The sequence below is a fragment of the Heloderma suspectum genome, chromosome 3 (genome assembly GCF_057233095.1).
Source record: "Heloderma suspectum isolate Gila_16-S chromosome 3, 16-S_ref, whole genome shotgun sequence".
NCBI lineage: Eukaryota > Metazoa > Chordata > Lepidosauria > Squamata > Helodermatidae > Heloderma > Heloderma suspectum.
Window position 1 is genome coordinate 38383924 of NC_139460.1, and position 26154 is coordinate 38410077.

Here is a 26154-nt window from a genome sequence, read left to right on the forward strand (position 1 = left end):
TCCATCTCCTCTTCTGGAGCAGCTGCAAGGAGGAGATCAGAAAGTTCCACTTCTTTTTTTAGAGTAACTGATGTTTAGGGCATCATCCAAACCCTAAACTGTGGATAGTTTTAACTAAAGTTAGTGGGGAAAATAGCAGCTTCATGAACTATGGTCTGATGTAGGCTTGTTTCCATGGTCATCATTAAAGTTAGCCACAGTTTGTTTGGGTTCGGATGACATGGAAAGCTGCAGTTAATCAACAACAGAAGCAAAAGCCAGGACAGGGGTGTGAATTACTCCAGCAAAAGTCATAAGCACATGCAGATCTCCCAGAGCCTGCAGGGAGACTAGGATCGTTCTCTAAACACAAAACTAAACTACATTTTAGCATTGTGTCTGAACCAGCTGACTATGTTTGTAGCAGCCATATCGGGGGTCAGACTAAGTAGCCTCATGCAGTCTCATGCTTCATGTTCTTGCTGAGCTCTTGCTCTCTGAAATATATGTTTGTAAGCTGACGAGACACAGGAATTTCTTATCTTATCAACAAAGGCCAAGGTCAGCATAGAGTTGTATATCTTGTTCTCTGCTGTTCTCTTCTGTTCTCTGCTTATCATGGCTACCCTGTAACCCATTTCTTGTATTATAAACAATAGTGCTAGGAGAAGAACTGTTGAGGACTGCAACCCCACACGGGAGGGAGAGGAGGAGCCGTTTCCTATGTGTCACAATATCTATAAAAACAATGTGCTGATGTAAATCGGGGCTTTTGGCTCTTTGGGAATGATTCCAGCCTTAAGCCCGCGCGTTAAATAAAGAAACTCTTTTTCCTTCACTCCGTGGTCTCTCTGACTCTGAGTTCTGCAACATAAATGGTGCCGTGACTCGGATGTGACAGGCTCTGAGACAGAGAGGTGGCAGTTGCCTGCTCTTAATCGCCGCACTGGGAGGGAGGGCTCGGCGCATGCCTCCCTTTCTTGGCGCCACCTACCTTTTTGTCGGGTGAACGGGAGAAAGCCTGCGCCGGGACCGCCCAAATGGCAGTGAGCAGCAAGAGAACCTTGGGAAGCGGAGGAAGGAACTTGAGCCCTGCCCATACTGCAGCTGCAATTGAGTTGAAACCCACATTGGAAGCCTTCAGGAGAAAGGCAAGTATATGGAATAAAAAGAGGGCCCCGCCTTCGGGAGAAAGGCCACTGGGCAGAAAAAAAGAGGGCACCGCCTTATGAAGGTCAGTGTTAGTATGCGTATACAATAGGTGACCCACCCGATTGGGGGTGGAAGGGGGGACTTGATCACTCCCCCGAGCAGGCACTAATACTCAGCAAGGCGCTGAGGAAACTGCTTCGCTCTAGTGGGAAAGTGGGTGGAAGGGGCATATGAATTAAGTGGTGAAATTGATGATTGTGTGAGTGGCTACTGCGGTTTCTGTTGCATACCGTTGACCGTCCGGGTGCCCAGGCCAGTAGCAAAGTGCGTGGTGTGAAATTCCTTTTGTGTCGGCCAGTGAGACCCCTTACTCGCTGACCAATCCCCTTCCCTCTTTGTGTCCGTCTTCATCTTAAGTGGGAGGCTATGGGAAGTGATCTCAAGGGAACGTTTTGTGCAAAGACGGGCATGATCAAGGACAAAGAAGGCAGGGACCTAACAGAAGCAGATGAGATTAAGAAGAGGTGGCAAGAATACACAGAAGAACTATACAGGAAAGATCTGAATGTCCCTGATAGCCATAATAGTGCGGTCACTGAACTTGAGCCGGACATCCTAGAGAGTGAAGTCAAGTGGGCCTTAGGAAGCATTAGTAACAACAAAGCTAGCGGAGATGACAGTATTCCAGCCGAGCTATTTAAAATCCTAAAAGATGATGCTGTTAAAGTGCTGCATTCAATATGCCAACAAATCTGGAACACTCAACAGTGGCCACAAGACTGGAAAAGGTCAGTTTACATTCCAATTCCAAAGAAGGGCAATGCCAAAGAGTGTTCAAACTACCGCACAATTGCGCTCATTTCACATGCCAGCAAGGTGATGCTCAAAATCCTACAAGCTAGGCTTCAGCAGTATGCGAACCGAGAACTACCGGAAGTACAAGCTGGGTTTCGAAGAGGCAGAGGAACTAGAGATCAAATCGCCAACATTCGCTGCATCATGGAGAAAGCAAGAGAATTCCAGAAAAACGTCTATTTCTGCTTCATTGACTACGCTAAAGCCTTTGATTGTGTGGATCACAACAAACTGTGGCAAATTCTGAAAGTGATGGGAGTACCAGACCACCTTACCTGTCTCCTGAGAAACCTGTACGAGGGTCAAGAAGCAACTTTAAGAACCAGAGATGGAACAACCGATTGGTTCAAAATTGGGAAAGGAGTACGACAAGGCTGCATATTGTCACCCTGGTTATTTAACTTATATGCAGAGTACATCATGAGAAATGCCGGGTTGGATGAATCAGAGGTCGGAATTAAGATTGCCGGGAGAATTATCAACAACCTCCGATATGCAGACGATACCACCCTAATGGCAGAAAGCGAAGAGGATCTCAAGAGCCTCTTGTTGAGGGTGAAAGAGGAGAGTGCAAAAGCTGGTTTGAAACTCAACATTAAAAAAACGAAGATCATGGCATCTGGCCCCATCACTTCCTGGCATATAGAAGGGGAAGAAATGGAAGCAGTGACAGATTTTACTTTCTTGGGCTCCAAGATCACCGCAGACGGTGACTGTAGCCATGAAATTAAAAGACGCTTGCTCCTTGGGAGGAAAGCTATGGCAAACCTAGACAGCATAGTAAGAAGCAGAGACATCACCTTGCCGACAAAGGTCCGTCTAATCAAAGCTATGGTTTTCCCAGTAGTAATGTATGGCTGTGAGAGCTGGACTATAAGGAAGGCTGAGCGCCGAAGAATTGATGCTTTCGAACTGTGGTGCTGGAGAAGACTCTTACGAGTCCCCTGGACTGCAAGGAGGTCAAATCAGTCCATCCTAAAGGAAATCAACCCTGAGTGCTCATTGGAAGGACAGATACTGAAGCTGAAGCGCAAATATTTTGGCCACCTAATGCGAAGAGAAAACTCCTTGGAAAAGACCCTGATGCTGGGAAAGACTGAAGGCAAAAGGAGAAGGGGACGGCAGAGGATGAGATGGCTAGATAGCATCACGGATGCAATGAATATGAACTTGAGCACGCTCCGGGAGAGAGCGCAGGACAGGAAGGCCTGGCGTGCTATGGTCCATGGGGTCACGAAGAGTCGGACACGACTGAACAACAATGGGAAGTGGGGGAAGCAAGACTTGCACCCCCTTGAGATGTATGTTAAAAAAAAAAAGGAAAAAGATTTTTTTTAAAGGATTCAGAATAGAGAGGAAACAGCAAAAAAGCTCAAGGTCCAGCTGAGAAAAAAAAAGAACAAGATCTGAGGCTGTTAATTAGAGAAATGTTGCAGGACAGCCTGGCTTTTAACAAAGCGTGGGAGTGTGAGGCTGAAGAAGTAGCTGTTAGCCTAGCGCGCCAAGAGGGGGGGCAGGAAAATTGCCCACAACGTTCTGAGTTGTGCAACATCACCTCGCCTAATTGAAATAAAATCCCTAAGAAATAGAAACTGAAAATGAAGACCCAGAAGATGAAAGTGCAAAATGGAGAATAAAAGTGAAGAATCAACCCCCAGGGCACAGGCTAGACCCCTCTTAGAGTGGAAAGTGTGCCATAAGACTGTCCCAAGGCGGAATGAAGCGGAAAGACCACGATGAAGATCTCTGTCAAGGTAGCCGTGTTTAGCTTTGAACTGGCCTAGAATTTCATAGAGCCTGTAGACCATCAGCTATATGATTTCTGAAGAGCGTAACCGTTAAGCTTTTGCCGTGGGATTCCCTGCAATGGAAGAAATCTCACTAATTTGAGTGTCCAGTGTTAGACTGCCTGAGTGTGTGTGCTGAAGAGACCGAGAAACCAGACAGCATGTTCCTGGCCAAGCCAAAATCACGCTACTACCATGCTCCTGGAAGCTGCAATAAACTGTGTAAGCTGAGAGACCCAACCTGATTGAGAAGAAAAGAAGATATTGGAGTAACTGTCTTAAAAAACAGTGAGATCTGTGTAGCTAGCTGGCTGACGCTGTCAGTGATGTTACAACTTTAAATTAAGACTGTTTTCCTGTTTGAGACCCCAGCGAAGAAAGCTGACCCGAGTTATTTGTTGCCCATGCCAAAGCAAAGATTTAGCTGCCCTGTACCTCATCCTGTCCTGTTTTGAGCTTGGGATTTACAAATACAAACAAACTGAGAAGCTTGCCTTTGAAGTCCTGCAAATCACCCCACTGCCTCCCCAAAGAAGATTAATGGCTGCCTGAAAAATGCAAGTATAAGGCGATGCCCATCACTCCCCAGCGTCCTGAGTTTCGGCACTTTGCTTTCGTGTACCAAGTTGAAGGGGAAGAGAAGAAAAGAGGTGTGTGTGTGTGTGTGTGTGTGTGTTATAAATCCCTGGCTACCTTGTCTAGTGATAGATAGCCCTGAGAGCTTTCCCCCCTAATTGCTGGATCTGCTCCATCATGCCTTACCATGCAAAAAATGTTTTCCATTCATTGTGTTAAATTGCAGAAAAAGTTTGTTGTGTATATTTTATGATTAATTAGATATCATAAAATATATGTAATATTTGCAGATTAGTGTTAGTTGCAACTCCAAATGATACTGAGTGTGGTTCCCAATGGATGACAAGAGAAAAGACAAGTAGAGAAAGACAGAGGCAAGTAGAAGAAGACAGAGAAATAGAGAAAGTGGCAGACAGATAGAGAAGGGAGAAAAAAAAGAAGAAAGAGAAGGCAAGAGGCAAAGAGAAAGAACATTTGTAGAGAAGAAGCGTGGCCATAGTTGCCCCCAGGGTGAATTAGAAGCAGCTGATTATGCCTGGAGCTTATTACCTGGGATAAAGTAGCCACAATAATGTAATAGTTCTTTAAGATGAAGAAAATGTAACTAGAAGAAGAAGAGCCTATCCCAAATGTGTGTCATTGTGACTAGTGTAGGGCAGAAAAGGTTTGAGTTTAACTTGAAAAAAAGACAAATAAAGAGACAAGGCTGGTGCATAGAGAGGAAAGTTTTATATAAAAAGTTTGAAACATGATCTGCAATACAGGCAGATCAGCAAGAAAAAGAAAGCAAAAGAAAGAGAGAGAAATTTATCATCCCATACTAATGAATAAAAGTGTTATCAAGCACTCTGCCTGGGAAGCGAGGTTTGTTTACAGAAAGCTGTGCCTGAGAACCAAACACTTCTAGCCTATGCTGAAAATGCTTGCTGGTGTTGTGCTGCCTCATGGGTAACATGTATAGTATAAAACCCATTTAGCCCAATAGCTCGTGGTTCAGAGAAGCTGTCTGATCCAACCATTAGGTACGCCTGTGTGCTGTAAGTTACTCAATAAAGTCTCCTTGTAAGTAAACCCCCCACTGCTGGAATCCCAAAACACAAGCGGAGCTAGAGCGCCTCACCCAGTATCAAACCCTGCTGTTAGAAGCCATGAAGGCAGGTATGAAGAAGTCAGTTAATATGACCAAAGTGTCTAAAGTGCTGCAAGGTGCCACCGAGGCCCCAGAGAGTACTTAGAGCGTCTTTTAGATGCCTATCGCCAGTATACCCCCCTCGACCCAGAGGCCCAAGAAGACATGGACGAAAAAATAGAAGACCCAGCAGAGGCAGAGGATTCTTAAGAAAGACCCAGTGTGCCCAGTGTGGACAAGATGGACATTGGTGGCATGAATGCCCAAATAAAATGAATCAAATACACAAAGGAGAAAACCAAAGGAGCCAGAACGGGCGAGAGAGAAGACAGCTTGAGAGGGGCCGTGACATTGACTGTGAGGGGCCGTGACATTGACTTCATGATTGACACTGGAGCGGCATCAAGTGCAAGCAAACGTTAGCCTTAAACAAGAAGTCCAAACACTGGGCAAAGTTCTTCAAGCCCAGCGTCGCTTTGTCTTAGAAAATAAGCCCAAATTCCCATTACAGAAGTTCATCCTTTCCAACCAGGAGATGAAGTATGAGTTAAAGAGGGAAAAAATGACCCTTTAACTCCCAGATGGAGAGGACCGAAAACTGTTATACTTTCCACCCCCGCAGCTATAAAAGCAGCTGGAGTTAAACCCTGGATACATTGGACACGAGTCAAGAGAGCAAGAGGGGGGGAGTAGACTGTAAACAAAAATCCTTTGAAAGGATTTCTTTCCTTTTCAAAAATCCTTTAAAAATTATTCTGAAAAAGCAGTAAGAAGACTCAGGCAAGACCTTACTGTGGGCACACTGAGAGACTGTCCGCCCTGCGTACGGTCAGATCTGCAACTGGGGAAAATTGAAGAAGGGGACTAGACCCTACTGCAGCTTGCCAGGTAAATAGCTGCCCAGCGTACTGTCAGATCCCAAAGAAGATCAAATATGCCTGTTGTAGTGTTAGTGGTGCTGTATTAGAGTTTCCTTAATAAGGTGCGAAAAAGGGGGGCCTGCCCCTAGAGAGGGAAATCTGTCCCAGCGATTCTCTGATAATTACTGGCTTCACCTGGCTAACATCACAAGAGTAAAAACATTTTTGTTTGCCAAGAGATATACCTGCAAACAGGTTTTTTTTATCTTTTTCTCCTCCATCATTTAATTTGACTAATAATAGTAATGCTGTAGATGTTCAAATCAATAATCTGCATGCATAATATAGTAGCTAACATAACAATGGGACAAAACAATTAGCTAAATTGGTTAACCCCTTGGCTTCCAGATCTTATCTAGCTTAAAGCATTGTTCATCCTAATTCTACCAGTGTTGTTCACAGAGATACTGTTATGCCTTTGCATTCCTTGTCTTATGCGCTGTTTAACCAATCTGTTTTATGTCTCGGCTAGTAAAACTGCCGCCCTCTACGCTCTAATAGCTCAACAAGATATTAAGTAAGAGGGTTGCTATAAGAGTCCTGTGTTATGCTTTGCAAACCAGAGTGTCTGTTTGCGTAATGAAATGCTATAATTGTAATGAAATTATGCATTTAAGGGCGGAATGTAGCAGCCATATCGGGGGTCAGACTAAGTAGCCTCATGCAGTCTCATGCTTCATGTTCTTGCTGAGCTCTTGCTCTCTGAAATATATGTTTGTAAGCTGATGAGACACAGGAATTTCTTATCTTTCAGCAAAGGCTAAGGTCAGCATAGAGTTGTATATCTTGTTCTCTGCTGTTCTCTTCTGTTCTCTGCTTATCATGGCTACCCTGTAACCCATTTCTTGTATTATAAACAATAGTGCTAGGAGAAGAAATGTTGAGGACTGCAACCGCACATGGGAGGGAGAGGAGGAGCCGTTTCCTATGTGTCACAATATCTATAAAAACCATGTGCTGATGTAAATCGGGGCTTTTGGCTCTTTGGAAAAGATTCCAGCCTTAAGCCCGCACGTTAAATAAAGAAACTCTTTTTCCTTCACTCCATGGTCTCTCTGACTCTGAGTTCTGCAACATGTTAAAAAGAAGAAGAAAGAAACAGGGGGAAAAAAACCCTTACTTCTACCTATTTTCCAGGTATACCCCGCTCATGGTCTGAGAACTTTGTTGGAACTAGGGATGTATGGATTCCCCACCGTTCTGGTTGGGAATCCCCGGGGAGGGAGGCGATCTGTTCCTCCCCCCTGGAATCCTCACAGAGCGGCTCCGCTCCATGAGGATTCCGTAGAGCTGAAAGCCACCGCTTACCTGCAACCGGAGCCCTTCGCCTTCACGCCGATCGCCATTTAAAAAAAAAAAAGGCAATCGGCAGGATGTCCCCATCGACGTAGAATCTTGCGTATAAGTCTATGTAGACTTATAAGCAAGATTCACAGCTCTATTTTGCGTATAAGTCTATGAAGACATCCTGCTGATTGCCCTTTTTTAAAAAAAATGGCGATCGGCGTGGAGGCAGCTGGGCCGTCCTGCGTGGAATCCTCCAGGAGAGGAGGTAAGTGGGGCTGATCCACCGTGGTTTCCTGAGGCCAGATTCCAAAGAATCCAGCCTCATTTGAATCCGTGGCGGATTTCTCTAACATCCCTAATTGGAACAGAGAGAATGGCGGAAGAACAGAGATACTAGTTTTCCCAAAATATTTATTAGGGCACTGTAATAATCCAGAGTTTCTAAATTCAGGAGGTTTCCAGAGAAACATTTCCTGTGTGCCAAGTTTCTGGGAGGGGGATCCTCAGTTGCAAGATAAGTATCAGTTAAAACTAAAACATTTCATAAGTAGTCTGGATCTATTTATTTAAGAAATTTCTTTCCCGCATTCATTATAAAACAATACTAAAGTGGGGTACAAACCAGGAAACACAGTAAAATAATGCAGCATTGACAAAAAAAGTTTTATAAAGCTAGAAAACATAGGATGCCATAACACAAATCTTATAAATGTCCATGTATTTATGCAAATGAATACATTTTCCAACAGATGGTGATCCTTTCAAAATAACTTGCACAAGTGGTGATTGAAATTCTGTAGATGTGTTTATCAATAATTCAGTTCATAATTGCACTTGAGTTACAATGTTTTTTCCTAGGAAGTATATTTACTTACCCGATCAAAGGTATTAACTACACCTTCACAAAAGAAGTGGGTTCTGGCCCACGAAAGCTTGTGACACAATATATTTTATCAGTCTCTAAGGTGCCACAAGACTATTTTTAGCCCTCAAAGATGTATTCTATAATTTGTCGACATGGGACTGACTTTGTCTGAAAATACTGCCTCCTGGTTCATCTTAACAGATTGCCAATGTGTTGTAATGGTCAGAGTGTCAGACTAGGATTGAGGGTACCCAGGTTCAAGACCTGCTCAACCATGAAGCTCACTGGTTGACCTTGGGCCAGTCACGCTCTGTCAGCCTAACCCTACCTCACAGGGTTGTTGTGAGGATAAAAATGGGAGGCAACCATGTATGCTGCCTTTAGGTCCTTGAAGAAAGGGATTTTCATAAATGTAATACATGTAATTAATTAAAATATTGCAAAATACAGTTTCTTAATTGTCATTTAAGTGGTGTCATTGATTCTGACTTCAAACGTGAAATCCTGCTTTAGTACATTAGTATTAGTACTTTAGGCATTAGTACTGTTTTAGTCAGTGGCATATAATAGATGGAATTATGTTCTTGCATTTTCAGAATTACTGCTATCCAAAAAGTTCAGCCAGGAATCAAGGCAGTTAGGCATTGGTTTAACTGGAACAGTATCTGAGCGTTTACTTCCATAAGTAGTGCTGAAGTTAAAATGTATGTAGGTTGTTACACTGTTCTATAAAATAGTTGTGTTAGTGTTTTTCATCAGTGACAATGATTCAGTGAATGAAAGTACTGTAGAATGCATTATCTTTAGCAAGCAGGTCCAGGGGCATGGTGGCGAACAGTATTCCATACCTGTGTTAGAACTTCACCATTCACTGAGGTTTTTTTTAAGTACCTCAATTATACATACATATGGGGAAATACTGCCATTTTGACCACCTCTGGTTACTCAGATATACAGTCTTGGGCTTCTTTTAAAAGGAGGAAGTTAGGAAATTATAGGCCAGTTAGTCTAACATCTACCCAAATAAATTGGTGGAAAACATTAAAGTTAAAAATAAGCCTTGCTGAGGAAGAGTCAACATGGCTTCTGAAAAGGGAAGTCCTGTCTCTCCAAGCTTTTGGAGTATTTTGAGCGTGTTGGCAAACATGTAGCTAGAAGCAGTTTGGTAGATGCTATATGATTGAAATTCCAAAAAGTTTTTGACAAGTCTCTTACCAAAGCCTCCTGAGTAGAACTTAGCAGTCTTTGGATGAGAGGACAGGTCCTGTTATGAATCAGTAACTGGTTAAAGAACAGAAGGTAGGAATACATGAGCAGTTCTCACAATGAAGAAATATAAAAAATGGGGTTCCTCATGGGTCTTTATTAGAATCAGTGCAATTTAATTTGTTGGAGTTAGAGAAGAACAGTGGGGTGGCTGGGTTGATGGATGGCATCTTGCTATTCAGTGTGGCCATAGACTGAAGAGCTCCAACAGGATCCCTCCAAACTGGGTGAATGTGCAACAAAATGGCAAGCAAGGTTCAGTGTAAGTAACTGTGAAGTGATGTTCATTTGGGGCAAAAAAAGATCTAACTTCATATCAACACCAATGGAGTCTGAACTGGCAGTGACTATTGAAAGAGGTCTTGAATTAGTGGTGGATAGTTCACTGAAAACATCTTGGCACATAGCAGTGGTAGAAAAGGCAAATTCCATGTAGGGCTTAGATTGCTGGTCACTGTATTTGCTGACACCTGTATAAAACGCTGAAGGATATGTTCACGTACTCCTTAATTCTAGATTAATGGTTTTTAGTGTAGTCGTAACTAGCTTTTGTGCATTGTTTGCATGCAGACCCCTGAAAAATAGGTGGTGGTGTTCTTAATTATTACTTGTCTGTTTTTTTCTGTCTGCAGTGGATGCTGGGGAAGTATATGAACTCCCCAGAACTGTATTTGAAGGCAAAGTCCAATAGAAGCCAAAGGAATAGTCAGAGACATGTGTATAGGCTATTTGAACTAGTGAATTGCCATTTGGATTAGCTTCCTAAAAATCCAAACTATGTGACCTAGACAATGAGAAAACCGTTACCCCATGTAAGCATTCCATGTGCTGCCCCATCACATTTAAATGCGCATCACAAGTACCAATCCATATGTGTGTAACATAAACATGACAACGGATCCACCCATTATGTTGATTACTGGGGTGCTTTTGCTACATACACATAGGCTGATGCATGTGGTAAGCGCATTTTAACATGGGGCAAGTGGTAACACGAAAGTAAGTGTCTTCCCCATGGCTAGGTCCTCCACAAATCAGGCCTTATGAGCAGCCATGTGGAAGAGAATAACTAGCACTGTGTATTCCAGGTCTGTTTTAGGATACTTTTAAGGAGGCCATGTGAGCTCTCCAGGCAGTGCCAGCTCCAGGTTTTGGGGGGCCCTTGGGCAAGACACCCTCAGTAGGCCCCGTCCCGCAGTGAGTCTACCTTCTTGCTGCCATTATCACCAGGTCCTATTGCTCCTCCTCCTTTTTCTCATCATTGCTGTCGCTTGCTTGCCTGACGGGCAGAGAGCCAGTCAGCAAGTATGCAGTTGCATCTGCTTCTCCTCCTTCTCACCACCACCGTTATCTGGGCCAGAGCGAGAGGCAGGTGAACAAGCAGGTTGCAGTGGTGAAGAGGAGGAGCATGTCCAGGGGGATCTTGTCAGTGGGCCCCTGCTGAGGTGTGGGCCCCCGGCAGGTGCCTGACCATGCCTGCCCTTGACAACAGCCCTGTCTCCAGGGCTAAGTGCAGTATTGAATCTCAGTGTAAATGCATATATGTCTTGCACTGTAAGTTTTAGCAGATTGTTTTATTTTAAAATGGTGTTCCTCAGTTTTATTCCAGAAGCAACTTAGGTCTCAGTTGGATGTCATGCTGGCTATCTCCTAACTACCAGTAGGGGATAGAAAGTACCCCTCAGTCTCACGTGCTCCTCCCCTCTTTTCACCTTGGATTTGTGCACTCCCCACCTTCTTTGATGAGCTTTGATACAGCATTATATAATTTACGTCGAAACCAGTGTAATTATAGATACTGTTTATGCTGCATGATAGTTAATACTAATCAGGAAAGGGAGAGGGACAGAGGGAGTGAACATGCAAGTGTTTCTGCAGGGGCTCCCACTCGAGCCATAGTTAGGAGATCAGGCAGTGTCATCTGCATTGTACATAATGGCTCTGCTCAGTTGCACATACACCACAGGGAAGGCTTTCTGCCTAACTTTGGTAGTGCTATATCAGGCAGTGTAGCTCACTTATTTGGGCTGAAATGTGAAGCCGTATTGTGTCATGTGTTTGGATCACACGGAGCATAGGTGGAGAGATACCTGGGTTGACATGGTGCAGCATCGGTCACCCTGTCTTGCTTCTGCCACAAGTGGTTTAGCTGCTTTGCAGGTGGAACAGCAGCAATATTTCCAAGGCTTGTTGGAACTATAAATGGATCTGTTGTATGACAAATGCGAACTTTCAGTTTAGTTAATTGCTTTATATCAAGGGTGAGAACCTCTGGCCCTCCGAGGGATCCTAATCTGGCCCTCCAGGAGTCTCTAGATGGTCATGCCCCAGCCCCCTGCTCCCCCCACACACACACCTTCTCCCAACCACCCATCATTTGGTGGCTTCCTGTCTTTTGTGAAGTTATTTCCCCATTCTAAAAGATTGAAATGCATTTCCTAAGGGTGGCAGTAAGAGCTTTTAAATTAAAATATGCTGGTATTTTGGCCTCACCTCTTTTGCCTTTGGTCCCACTCCTTTTGCCTTCAGCCACACCCATCTCTGGAATGCAGTCCCTAAAAGCTTCTCCAAAATGGAATTCGACCCTCAGGCTGAAAGAGGTTCTACATCCTCGCTTTACATCCTTGCGGTTAGTGTGTCTGTGTGTGCGTGTGTTAAGTTTACCACCACCACCACCACCCCACACACACACGCACTCACAAATTCCTTTGCTCCTTCTACCCCACCAAAGATATCCCCTTTCTTCATTAGTGTGCTTTTAAGACTCGCCATTGGAAAAATGCTTATTTAACTTTTTTCTGTTCACTTCTTATTTTACAGGATATGTGAAAAAAATCCTTAAGACTGTTGAAAATGTTACAAGTGACATGATAATTTAGCCAATGCCTCAGAATGATGGATTACCAGAAGACTGGAAATGGTTTGCAAGTGACTGGTATAGGGGCATCTGCACTCCACATGGTGGGGTATTTGGGAAAAGTCAGTTCAGTTCTCTTTCACATTGTGCAAAGTTCTTTTTTTCCTCCTCAATTTTGAGAGATTTTTACATTTCTATTGGGCTAATTTTGCTGTATGACCTCTAAATTTTTTGTAAAATTATTTTTCCACGGAAATCTTATTGAAATGGCGAAAGATTTACTATTTTCAAACGTTGTTAGCTGTTACAAACATGTTTATGAAGACGTTTGTTCTAATGCTTGGGTAGAGGTCAGCACTGATAGTAAAGGCTATTTTGTTCAGTATAAATAAAATGAACACTTGATCCATATAAAAATCAAATTATGTGTAGTTTTATTCTAATATGAGACTCTCATATATACTTTGTTATGTTTCTGTGTTGTCAAATTTAACTCTTCAGACATATAAATGACTTGTGTGGTATGAAGTCATTTTCTATGTTTTGATGTTTGGCTTCTCAGGAATAATACATTTATTGTTTGTTTTTGCATCTCTTTAGGGCTCTAATTCTGCTGAAGTAACTCCAAATGAATGGTGCCCAGCTTGCAAAAAGAAGGGTCTAATAAAAGCTTTAAGAACGTATCGCATACATTTTGAAGAATCTATTTTTTTGTGTGAAAATCCCCAGGTAGTTCAGCTTTTTTTTTTTTAATTGCTGAGTTGGGGTTTGTCCAGTATTACTATACCCCATCATTCTTAATCTACGCATTTATGATGATTTAACAAATGGTTGGCATAACATTTCATAACTGAGTAGTTCTTTGGCGTACAAAATAACTGTCAGATATCCAGGTTCAATTAAACCACAAGCACATTATGTCAATACCTGAGCAGGTTATGTTGAAGAAAGCTTAGTGTCATATGATATGCAAGGAAACAGATGTCAAAAGCGAACTAGCCCACCCCTTCCCATGATCCAGAGCAGGTCCTGAAGCTCACGGGTAACTTACTAGGCAATTTACTAAGGCCCATTGAGAATTATATCTGAAGCTGTAATGACCCCATCGATTTTTAGGTAAAAATATTAAAGCCCAATTCAGGAATAGTGGTTCTTTACTTCCAAGCATTTACAGCTCCTCGTCATAGCACCCCCTTGTGTTTGGGAATGAAGGTGTGGAGAAAGGTGGCAACTGTGGGGAGGAAGATGGGTTAATCAGTAAGTACTTGAGCATGTGGGGGAGCAGGGGTGGTTAAGGCTGTGGGACTCCAGCATTGTATAATTAATCTAGCTTTGATTAAATGAATCTTGAAATGTCCTTCCTCTGTCTAAAAAATGGAAAAAAAGGTAAAATAGCAGCAATAATTATATTGATGTCCAGAAAAGCAATATTTAAAAAATATCCTTCAGAACATGAGAGTAAAAATGAACATATTTAGGAGTTACCCTCTTCAAAGCTAATAGCTATATTTTTTAAAAGGTTTCCTGAATTCCATAAACTAATTTATAGGGTCATTGACTTAGTGAGATTTGCAGGGTGTTCGGACGATTGCGTTGGAAGAAGAAGCCATTGTGGCTTCCCCCCCTCCCCCCATGTGCGTGACCACCATTTGCATAATTACCCGCGCTGCAGTGTAGGTTGGCATGTTGTCTGAACACGGTGCAGCAGGGGTGGCTCCATACCTACCCTACAACCTCTACTGCACATCGTGAGTTGTAGGGTGGGTACGAAGCCACCCCCACCATGCGCCAGGTTTGGATGATGTGGCAACCCACTCTGCAGCGCAGGTAACTATGTAAATGCCACTCACGCATGTGGCATGCACGGGGGTGAGAAGAGAAGCCATGATGGCTTCTCCTTATGTGATCATCCAAAGCCAGCCCTGGAGTCCTTTCATAAAGAAAATCTTATCGCAGAACAGTACTAGTTATAACTTACGGGGGGGGGGGGGTAGTTGGATGCTCTTCTTGTATAGCTGTAGTTTCTGTGGTCAGTTTTCCATTTCATCCCTGAAATCTACATTATATATTATTTGCTAAAATACTATACGTAAGTCTAATGTCTGGTATATGTTTTTCTTTCCCTTTCTCTTTCTTTCAGTGCATCTACCCTCTTGGATTTGAGCCACTCAGCAACATTATAATTCCCATTGATCCAAAAGGTTATCCATCTCAGGGCACTTTTAAGAAAAGAAAGTTCTTTGATACAAGCCTGGTGACCTCTCCCCTTGAACCATGCATAAAATTGACTAGGACTGATAACTTGATGGACACTGAGCAGACATCCAGATCTGATCTTGCTTCCAAGTGCAATGAAAATTATCTCTTTGGGACTCAGTCAGGGCAACCTGATTTTTCACAAGCCAGTCACCCAAACTTGTGTAGTGCAGCTGAATCTATGGAACAGCAAATGGGCTTGGAAATGGGAGCTCAAGAAAGCTTACCAGAGATGTCCAGTGTGCAGTCACAGTTTTTGTCAGATTCTGAAATTGGTTCATTCATGTCTCCAATTCTGCATCAAGACAAACAATCTCTGCTGGAGCCATTGTGGCTTCAGTGGAGGAATGCACATGCTCTCTGCTGGTTAGATTGTATTATGTCAGCACTCGTGCATTTAGAAACACTAAAAATGATTGAGACTGGCTCAGATTCAGAAAGCACATCAATAATCAAGAGACTATTTGCAAAATATAACCAAGCGACTGCACTGGTAAATACTTGTCAAAGCGGTAAGTCAAACATGAGTCATTTTTTCCTGTCAAAATAATTTTTGTTTACAAAAATCAGTGGGATCTATAGATTTCTGAACTTCTGACAATTCAGATTATTCTACTGCAGTGTATGTAAGAAGTAAACATTAATGTAGGCATTGCGCTGTTCTTTTTTTCTTTCTAGAATCAGATTTGTGTTTCTGGAATGTTTGTTAGCCTTCAGCACTGGAAAATGGATTTTCTATTATGCTGATAAAGAAAAAAGTGCCCACCAAGTCCTGGGATTATAGAACAACCTTTGATAAAACCACTCCTAGTGAAAAGTGGTCATTTAGAAATGGTGAAATCTCCCCCCCCCTTCTCTTATTCCCACTTTATACGCTACTTTTTTTACTTCTATTCCCCCCAGACAAATGTCTTTTGCCCAGATAGCTCCATAGCTGTTGATCACTCTCCCTCATCCTTGATTTACATCAGAGTCTGTCCATTGTAATGAGATGCATACATGATGATGCGTACATGAACATAGTTTGAAAGCTGAATTATCCCTACCGCACCATGCAGCAACCTCTCAGTACATTGGTTACTTGCATTGAGTTAGATGCCATACATGTGATGAATTTTCACACTTTGTACTATCTGGGAACACTAAGGAACTACAGACTATTTGTTATGGAACCCCCAGTGCACTGGAGGGGGATTATTGTTTTAAACTGTTTTTATTGTATGTTGTACATCGCCCAGAGTGGCTGGGTGACCAGCCAGATGGGCGATTAATAAATTTAATAATAATAAATAAATAAATAAATAAATAGGGCATGTTGCAGCACTTGGTTCAGATAAAGTGCAAGGTAGGATTGTAGGGCCACAGTGTTGCCCTGCTTGGAGCGAGTGAGCGCAGTAGAACACACGCAGCTCCTGATTTATGTTGCAGAGGAAGGTCAGTAGTGTTGGCAAGTTGTCTTTCAGGGATGCTTGTCTACCACTAGTCTTCTTCTCCCTTAGTATATGGTAAACTTGTGAAGAACCCCAAGGTTCCCTAGAATGCAGTTAAAAACCACATCATGAGAGGCAGGGCACAGGTTTGGCCTTAGCAGATGTACTCGCTGTTTGAGTAGTTCATACAACTTGCATTTAGCTTTGAGCGGTTGTTCTGAGGATGGCTGCAGTAATCTGAATGAACAGCGGTCTATTTTCCCCGTGACTATCTGGGATTTTGGTACTCTGGCCTGGATCCAACATTGCACAAGCAGAGGTCTGTTCATGCAACAGGAATTCACTGTCCTCCAGTGAGCAGATTTGGGATTTCTTTTTAAACTTATTTTTTATTATAGAATGTCAACAAAAGAAAAGAAATGTAGCTATATAGATTTGAATACATCTATTTCAATGAATACATATGAAGTGTGTGTGCATGAAAACAGAGGTTTCTAAGAACTAGAAACCGTCAACAGAAGCAGACCAAATATCCAAATGGGATATGTGGGATGCATGCATTGGGGAGGGCAAATCAGTTACACCAGCAGTTTCCCTTCTGCTGGTGGAATGACACCATTGGAGCCAAACCTTACATTGCCAGTATCTACTGCAGAACAAACTACAGAATTTCATTTATTTAGTAGTAACCAGTTACTTTTGGAATGGATTAGAAAATAGCCATTTTTGGAGAGCCATGTGTTGATAGATCAACAAACTGTTTCATGCAGGTAAACATGTCTCAGAGGTTCCTTTGGATGTTCTGTCAAGAACAGAATCTCACCTAAATGAAATCAGGAATCTAATATTTGACCAGCTTCAGCCTCATCTTAAGTGTAAATTGGGTAAGTAATTGAAGGGGGGGCTTTATAAAATGTTGGGGGTTTGTGATATAATAGCTATGTTTCTAAATGGAGCAGTAACCTACTGCATTGCCACATTTACTTGCTGTTTTGCTGTGTGTGTATTTCCTCTCTCTCTCTCTCTCTCTCTCTCTCTCTCTCTCTCTCTGGCTTATTTATTTATGGGTCCAAAGGGAGCCATTCCTCAGAGTTATGTGCTAATATATTGCAGTGCTCTTCTCTTCTTCTTGCTCTGTCCATCAGCTGGAAACCACTTTTCTTTGTCATTAGCTTCAGATAAGATCATGGTTTCAGTGCTCATATGCCTTTGTTTTAGTCTAGCTGTTTTCTGTGCCATTGGTTACTCAGTTAGGCATAAGGAGAGTCCCGCTGAATCAGTCAAAAGGTCCATCTAGACCAGCATCCTGCTTCCCACAGTGGCCAACCAGATGCCATAGGGAAGCTCTCAAACTGAGCACGAAGGTGATAGCCCTTGAGCAGCAAGTATTTAATGGTATGCTGCCTCTGAGCAGAGAGATTCAATTTAGGGATACAAGAATATTAAGATCATGCCCAGATGTTACGATGGAATGAGGATTCCCTCTTGGTGGTGCCACATTTGTCAGGAGTTCGATACACGGCAAACTGAGGCCAGGCGTTCTTGATATAAGCACCCCGACTGTGGAACTCCCTCCCCATCTCATATACAGGCAGTGCTTAGACGTTTTTAGTGCCACCTAAGGACCTATCTTTTTACCCAGCCTTTTGATTGAGTTTTCCTCTCTTTTGCTGCATCATGTAAACTGTTGTTTGTCTGTTACTTTTCTCCCCATTTGTTTATGTTTTTTGTCAATATTGTATTATTTTGCTGTATTTTATTGCTTGTTCCCTGTTTTGGGATTATTTTATAATAAAAAGTGGGTAAGAAATGTCATAAATAAATAAGAAGCAGCCTTATACTGAGACACACCATTGATCTATCTAACCCAGTACAGTCTGCACTGACTGGGAGCGGCACTCCAGGGTTTCAGGCAGGAGACTTTCCGAGACCTACCTGGAGATCCCAGGAATTTAATCTTGAACCTTTTTGCACATGAAGCATGTGCTACTGCTTTCCCCTCGCTCCTCCGCTTCCACAGGATCCCCCGTGCTGTGTCATGGACATAATAGGTGGCATTGGGGACAGGGTGGGGACTGCCCTAAGTGTCCCATTGCTAAAATAAGGATCTAATGTGCTCACAGCATCATATAACGTTTAGCACAATCCTACACAAGTAAGTTCAGTAGAACTGTCTCCGAGATAAGTTTGCCTAGGATTGAAGCCTCAAAAGTATAAACGCCTTGGTTTTGTACAAGCAGCCTTAGTCTCAAATCCTATACACTCTTACCTGGGTATGTGAGACTTACTTCTGAGTAAACATGCATAGGATTCTGCAGTCAGTCACTAAAATATGTTTTAGTTTTTAATACAGGAAGCAAACGTACATGTATCTTTTAGCCTTAATACTTCCATTGTAAGGTACTGGGCCCAAAATATACTGTGTACATTAGGAACTGGCCCTTACGATTGCATTTTTAAATCTTGAAATATATATTTTGAAGAGCCATTAGATCTTGGCTAAGACTACATAAAATAGTTAATCATGTTTTTGTGTTGTGTTTTTCTTCAAAGGTGAGGAGGAAAGCCCAGTATTTGCTTTTCCTCTACTTCTACAGAAAGATCCAGGAATAGAGAAACTTTTTCTCCACACTTTTTCGTGGAAGCTTGAATGTTTACAGTGCGGCCACCAAGTCAGTGAGAGGTTAGTTTCTTCAGAGATTCTGTTTTTCACCCTACTTCTTTAGTACAAACTCATATTTACCTTAACTTCAGTGTGGATTTCTTTTTCTTTTCTTTTTACAAACAATACATGATCCATGATTGATAGGGGTGTTATGTGCCTGCAATTAGCTAGCTTGCCATGCATCTTGTTTCACAGCTTATCATCAGATGGGGAAGGGCAAGCTTGCTCTGCAATACCAGAGAACAGAGGTGTTTTTATTGTTGGTCAGGATTTAACCTATGCTCTCTCAACTGTGCATTCAGAAGTAAACACTATAAAATATAACAGTACCACAAATATTATGTTGAGTCTCTTCATAAAACAGGCCCCCAGCTCCACCCAATTCTTCTTCCATTCCATTTTTCCACTATGGAAAAGTGGCATGTTATGATGTCTTTTGTTCTTAATTGTTGAAGTTCTGAGTTGATATGTAAAATTACCTTTTTAATCATAGCAGCCAAAACTAATGTAATTAGCCAATGAGTGGAAGTAAACTGTCCCACTCTGACAATCCCTAAAAGAGGATTTGAATGTTCAAGAATTGCAGGCAGATTGCAATTCGTTGCTGATTTAAACTTAAAACTGAATTTAAAACTGACTTCAATCTTTTGATTGCATCAGATTCAAACCAATTCTGAATTTAGACCATGTATTCAAATTACTCTTCCAGCCATTCCGAGTTAGTGTTGATATTTAGCTTTGCAAGCCTTTTGCTGCAGCAGTGCATCAATACTTAACTTTCGATATTTTCAGGTGTCAGAAGACATTGACAACATTTACAAATATAATCCCAGAATGGCACCCACTGAATGCTGTTCATGTTGCTTCCTGCAATAACTGTCATCACACATCTCAAAGAAGAGAAATGGTTTTAGAAAAGTAAGTGTGAACTATATTAAGCTGAAGTGAGTAAAACTACATGAGGAGTGGGCAAATAATGAGTTGCAGCTAATGTGCATATTTCAGTGATCAGTGCTTGAACCTGCTTCTCATTATAACATTAAGATCATAAGAAGAGCTGTGCTGGATCAGAACAAGGCTCCATTTATTCCAGCATTCTGTTCACACAGTGGCCAAAGAGCTGCCCATGGGAAACCCTCAAGCAAGACATGAATTCAACAGCACCCTCCTGCCCATGTTCCCCAGCAACTGGTGTACATAGGCATTCTGCCTCTGATATTGAAAGTAGCATATAGCTATCAAGGCTGGTAGCCATTGATAGCATCCTCCATGAATTTGTCCAATCCCCTTTTAAAGCCATCCAAATTGGTGGCCATCGGTCCATCTTGTGGTAGTGAATTCCATAGTTTAACTATGCACTGTATGAAGAAGTTAATAGCTTTATTGGGTCCATCGTGTAAAGATGATCATGCAAGCTGGGAAGCTTCATCTTTTTCTGGGGGTCTGCTGTCTGGAAGCCCCATCCTATGAGATAATATTCTATGAACCCTAAAACCATATGTGCTGTCTCATTTGTGTATCTTGGATCGTTTGAGTCTTTTATAAAACACTCTCAAATAGAAAAATGATACATTGAGCTGCTAATCATGCTGTGTACTGATGTGGAATCAACATTAATGCAAGTTATTTAGTTCTAAAACTACAAATTCTTGTGTCTCTTTGGTAGTATCCCATCAATACTTATGATGCACTTTGTCGAAGGGTTGCCACATAATGATTTGATAGCCTACTCATTCAATTTTCAAGAAGATTCTTATCAAATAACAACTGTTATTCAATATCAGAAGGATGCAAAACACTTCATAACATGGATCTTGAATGCAGATGGTAAGTACAGTGCACTCTGTTATATCTATATCCTTTTTAAACAGCGATCTGTTTGTACTGGCTGGTAGCCCCAAACATCTCTCTTCCCAGTAACAGTAGGAATTGATAAGGATTATACCAATCCTGTATACCAATAGCAAACTCATTCTCTAAGTGCTGATCCTTACCTACCCAAAACAGCACCATCCATGGACAAGAGAGAGATATAAGCAGACTTAGGAGAACACTGAGGCTTGCAGGAAAAAAAAAAAAACTTTAGGGGGAAAAGAACCATGGGGGGGTGGGGTTGCAAAACACCCCAATGAAGACTGGAAATGCTCAGTGGCTCCAGAACACTCAGCGCTGTTGTTGGGAAGGGGTGGACCTGCCACCTTGAAAGAGGAGGCAGAGTGACCTCTCCTTAAGAAGTCCATCCTGGGCCCCATGGTACTTGACAACTATTGCCTGGTCACAAATCCCCCTGTTATGGGGAAGGTTCTTGAGAGGGTCATTGCAGGGCAATTGCAGGTGTTCTTGGAGGATATCTTCACCATTCTGGTATAAGTTCAGGCCCAGTTTTAGTACTGAACCAGTCTTGGTTGCCCTGATGGATTGCTTTTGCTAGGAGAGGTGTAGGGGGGGTGCTACCCTGATGCTCTCACTGGATCTTTCAGCGGCTTTTGGCATCCTCCGAGACCGACTTCATGAGATAGATATTGGCGGCACCACGCTCCGGTGATTCTGGTCCTATCTGCTGTCTTATTTATTTATTACACTTGTATCCCACCTTTCTTCCATCGTGGAACTCAAGGTGGATACATGTGGTTCCCAGGTAGTCTCCCCTCTAAGCACTGACTAGACCCAAACCTGCTTAGCTTCAGCAAGGTGGCTGCCTCATGTGCCTTCAGACTCTGCCCTGGTTTGAGAGAGTAGCTTTGAGGGTGTGCTTAGCAACTCCCTGGCGTTTAGGCTGTGAGGTGCCAGAGGGCACTATTTTGTCCCTGGAGCTATTTCACATCTATATGAAGCTGTTGGGAGCGGTCATTAGGGGATTTGGAATAAGGTGCCAAACCAAACAGTATGCTGTTGACAGCCAGCTCTATTTCTCTGTAACATCTGAATTGGGAGGCTGTGCAAACCTTGGACCAGTACAGTGGTGGCTTGGATGAGGGCCAGTAAGCTGAGTCTGAGTCCTGGTGAGATGGGGGTTCTGTGTGTGAGTGGTTCCTGTGTCCAGGAATTGGATCAGACGACCCCTGAAGGAGCAGGTGCATAGTTTGGGGGTGCTCATTGATCCAGCGCTGTCACTGGAAGCACAGGTATTCTTTGATGGCTAGGAGTGCCTTTTACCCACTCTGGTGGTTAAGATGGTTATGGCTACTGTGGTCCATGCAGTGGTAACCTCAAAATTAGATTACAGCAAGGCTCTTTATGTGGAGCTGTCCTTAAGGTTGGTCCAGAAGCTGCAGTTGGTGCACAATGCCTCAGCCAGGTTAGTAACAGGAGTGGCTTATTGCCAGCTTATTACTATATAGAGGGAACTGCACTGGCTGCCTCTATGGTACGAGATCAGGTTTTGGTACTTGTTCACAAAGCCCTGAACAACTCCGGAACAGGATATTTAAGAGATTGCTGGACCCCAGACCTGCCTGTTTGGTTGCTGTGTTCATCAGGAGATACCCTCTTGGTGGTGTCTTAAGATTTTGGAGGTCCGGTCCATGATGGCTCATAAAAGGGCCTTTAGTATTTTTAGTAATTGCCCTCTGTCTGGAACTCCCTACCAGTACAAATTACACAGTGCCAACCCTTCTGAGTTTTTGGTGCTTACTGAAAATGTGCTTATTCCAACAAACATCTTGTGTTCTGTGTACAGTAATAATATACAGTCTTTTATTATGATCTTATACTGTATTGTTTTTGTACATCACTTCAAAATTTATTTTAATGTAAGCGATTCATAAATACCATTAAATAAATAAAAAGCTCCACTACATAGTGTGAATTAAGTCTAAGAAAAATAAGCTGTGCTTCTCACACTTTGCAGTGGCTTAATGGATGCTTACATCATACTTGTAAATAACCACTTTCCTGATCTTCTGTAATGAGTAGAATTGCCTCCAGGCAATCAGACAGGGAAGCTATTGTAAACTGACATCGAATTGGTTCTTCCTTTGAGACCATGAGTGGGCCATGAGTGATTTATGTAGGTTTGTATAGGCCAGCAGTCTAGTTAAAAAATAAAAATTAGGCTCCTAATTTTTGTGGACATATTTGCAAAGCTGGCTTAAACAGTAAGTGCTGAAAGACTGTGTGCTCTGTGAAATGAATAGAATAACAATCTATAGAGCTATGATGACGAATTATCTGTCCTGAGGTTCAGAACTGTTCGTATCTTATTTTCAGAAACATGGCTTGAGTGTGATGACTTAAAAGGGTCATACTGTAGAAGGCACAACAGCTTTGGAGTTCCTCCTGCAGAGGTTCACATTGTAATCTGGGAAAGAAAGCCGCCACGAAAGACCAGTGAACTGGATTTGCAGCTGCAAAGTGGAAAAGCTGTGAACATTGCTCTTCTGAAAGCACAGCCCAAATCTCCTGTGAAATCTCTAAATGATGAGCCTATAGACAATACATCCTTAATTTGTGAGGATATGTTGAATGAACATACAAATCAGGTACAAAACATAGATAGCAATAACAAAAGTAATTTGCTTTGGGGCTTGGAAAACTTGGCCGATGATGATGTTATAACCTTGACTCTTGTAAGTATTCCACTTGACTCAGACGGTAAACCACTAGAAGACTGCCATATTGTGGAAAATAACCCAATAGCCAAAACTGGCACATTGCAGTTTCAATGTCCAGGTCAGGTTGATGAGCTTCCAGTTACTTCTGGAGGAGACACTACTGGAAATGAGTGCAAATTGCAAAAAAAGACCAGTGCTTCCTTGCATCAAGGTCAGCCAAACCATACAAGTAACACACTGATTATGCCAGCAGCTCCTCTAAGCAATAGTAGTTACTTGCCAGAAACACTACTAGTTCAAGGGGCAGAACCTGAAGTTAATCCAGTTCCACCTAAAGATAGCAGTTTGGACTTAATGAATCACCAAAACAACATTGGCAGAACAAATTCAGAGAACAGTACACAGAAAACACCTAATGTTGTAGAGAACACAACAGTAAATTTCCAGGTCTCTGCTCCGTCTACACCAATTAATTCCTGTCAGTCACCCTGTAAGAATGGAATGAAATCATCTGGAATCAGTTGGGTAAAGGACTTACTTGGAAAATATCCTTCTTTTATGCCTAAAAGTGTCTCAACTTATAATAAAGCAGAGTGCTCTGAAAAGCCCATTCCAAAAGAAACTAGCTCCAATTCACTTGTTAAACATGCAGGCCACTTTAAAGGCTTCCAACCTAAATGTTCAAAAAAATCCATCAAAAAGGTAGCAGCATTGGATTCTTTGCACAAGTCTTTGCCTCCAACATCCTCTACCACTTCTCTTTTTGAAAACATCCCAATCAAAACCCAGACTATTAATGGAAGTGAAGGAGCTTTAAATAAGAAAGCAGGCTCATTGGTTACCTTTGATAAACAAATTCAGCCCCAACGAAGCCACAGTGCAAATAAAAACTCTATATCTGTTGAAAATGTTGAGGAGTTAACTGTTGATAAAACACATCAACTACGCCTAAAACTACTTCAAAAGCTTAAAGCTAAAAAGGAGAAACTAGCTTCATTAGATAAGCTGGCAAAGACTCAGGTGAAAAACAGATGCTCTCCCAAGAAAACCAAGAAAGACCAGTCACAGCTTGGATCCCAGAAGGAAAATGAATCCCTGCAGAGCTTGTTAAATGCTCTGCAACACCAGATTGATGTTGAAGATGGCAAGTCTGTGAATTCTCCAAGCACCAATATGTCCCAGTGCAGCAGTTCAAGTTTTGATGATATTTTATCTGAGTTACTGTCTCCAGCTACAACTATTGCTTCCTTGGAAATTCCACAAGAAGAAGAATGTAGATACCTAGAAATGGGGGGTAGCAGTCCAAAATCTCCAGTACCTGATGAGAAACCTGATGGTGCACTGGACACAAAACATGACCATAATTATTACAGCCCAGTAAAGGAAAATGGATATGAGGGTCATACAGACATGTTAACGCTGAAATCACCACTGAAGAAACTTGACTTTGAAAGTCCTGCAAAACAAGATATTCTGGATGATCTATTATCTAGTTCAATGTTGAATTCAATAATGGCTGACACTGATGACTTACATCATTTTGATGAAACTTTATTAGCTTGTTGAATTGTGTTCTAACAATTTCAGATTTTTCTGTTAGTTGTCTTTAAAGCCAACCATAACTTATATTTCAAGTTAATTTGCACATGATTCAACACTGAATATTTAAAATGTGAATTTTGTATGATGAGATGTTTTTGTTCTTGCTTAATAAATTGGGTTTGTGTTTTTCTCTAAAGCAAGTATTAGCTGTTGGAAATTAGAATCTGAATCTTGTGTCAAATAGAAGTGACAAAGGATAGAATCTAGAACTAATTGACCAAAGTCACTGAAATAAAATTTCATTCACCTAGGGTTTCTTAGAGCACAATCCTATGGAGATAGAGGATGACGCCTAACCAATGCAAGACAGCTGGAACACGAAGGGAATCCTCTCCTCTGTGTTCTGGCTGCCCTGCATTTTCAACTAAATGCACAATTTTGGCTGTCTAGCTGGCATCTGTCAGAGTTGGAGGGGGGAAGTCTCCTTGGTGCATAGGAAGCTTCTTTACGAGGCTTCTGCAGTCTCCTCCCCTCCCCCAGTAATGCCCACTTCTCACTCTCTCTGTGCTCCGTTTCCGAGCATAGGTGGTACAGTTCTGAGCAAGAACTGTACCACCTATGAGGCGCTCTCTGCCCCTTCCTGTGCCGCGTTTCCCAGAAATCGAAAACTCCTGTGGTCCTGTAGACACTGTCCAGTGGCCATAGGATTGCTCTCTTAAACAACTCAAATACGCAATTGCTGAACTACAGAAATATGGAAGCAGTCACTAATAATGATTGCCATATTTCATGGTAGTATAGTGGTGTAAATGCTGGCAAGTCTATGACATTTGCACACGGACATAGCCTAGAGTTTGAAAAAGGAGGTGTTACACTTCTGTTCTTTTGTACAGTTCGGTTGGCTAAACTCATTGGGCTGTATACGGGAGTATCATTCCACTAGCTCAAAGCTACTTCTTGCAGAAACCCTGTTTTTATCCGTGCATGTGTCAATTCTAATACTTTTGAGTCAGCTTCCACAAGCTGTTGCACAAC

The 26154-nt window shown here is 42.2% G+C and overlaps 1 protein-coding gene across 1 annotated transcript in view; it reads left to right on the plus strand.

Annotated features, from left to right (window-relative positions):
• Positions 1-25315, plus strand: part of USPL1 (ubiquitin specific peptidase like 1) — a 36033-nt gene extending 10718 nt beyond the window's left edge. Inside the window, exons 3-9 of the mRNA XM_084845447.1 lie at positions 13274-13402; positions 14814-15441; positions 17130-17243; positions 18913-19042; positions 19817-19942; positions 20691-20851; positions 23234-25315. Coding sequence (XP_084701573.1) covers positions 13274-13402; positions 14814-15441; positions 17130-17243; positions 18913-19042; positions 19817-19942; positions 20691-20851; positions 23234-25143 — 3198 coding nt within the window. The 3' untranslated portion in view covers positions 25144-25315. The remainder of the gene's footprint in view (positions 1-13273; positions 13403-14813; positions 15442-17129; positions 17244-18912; positions 19043-19816; positions 19943-20690; positions 20852-23233) is intronic.
• The last annotated feature ends 839 nt before the right edge of the window (positions 25316-26154 follow it).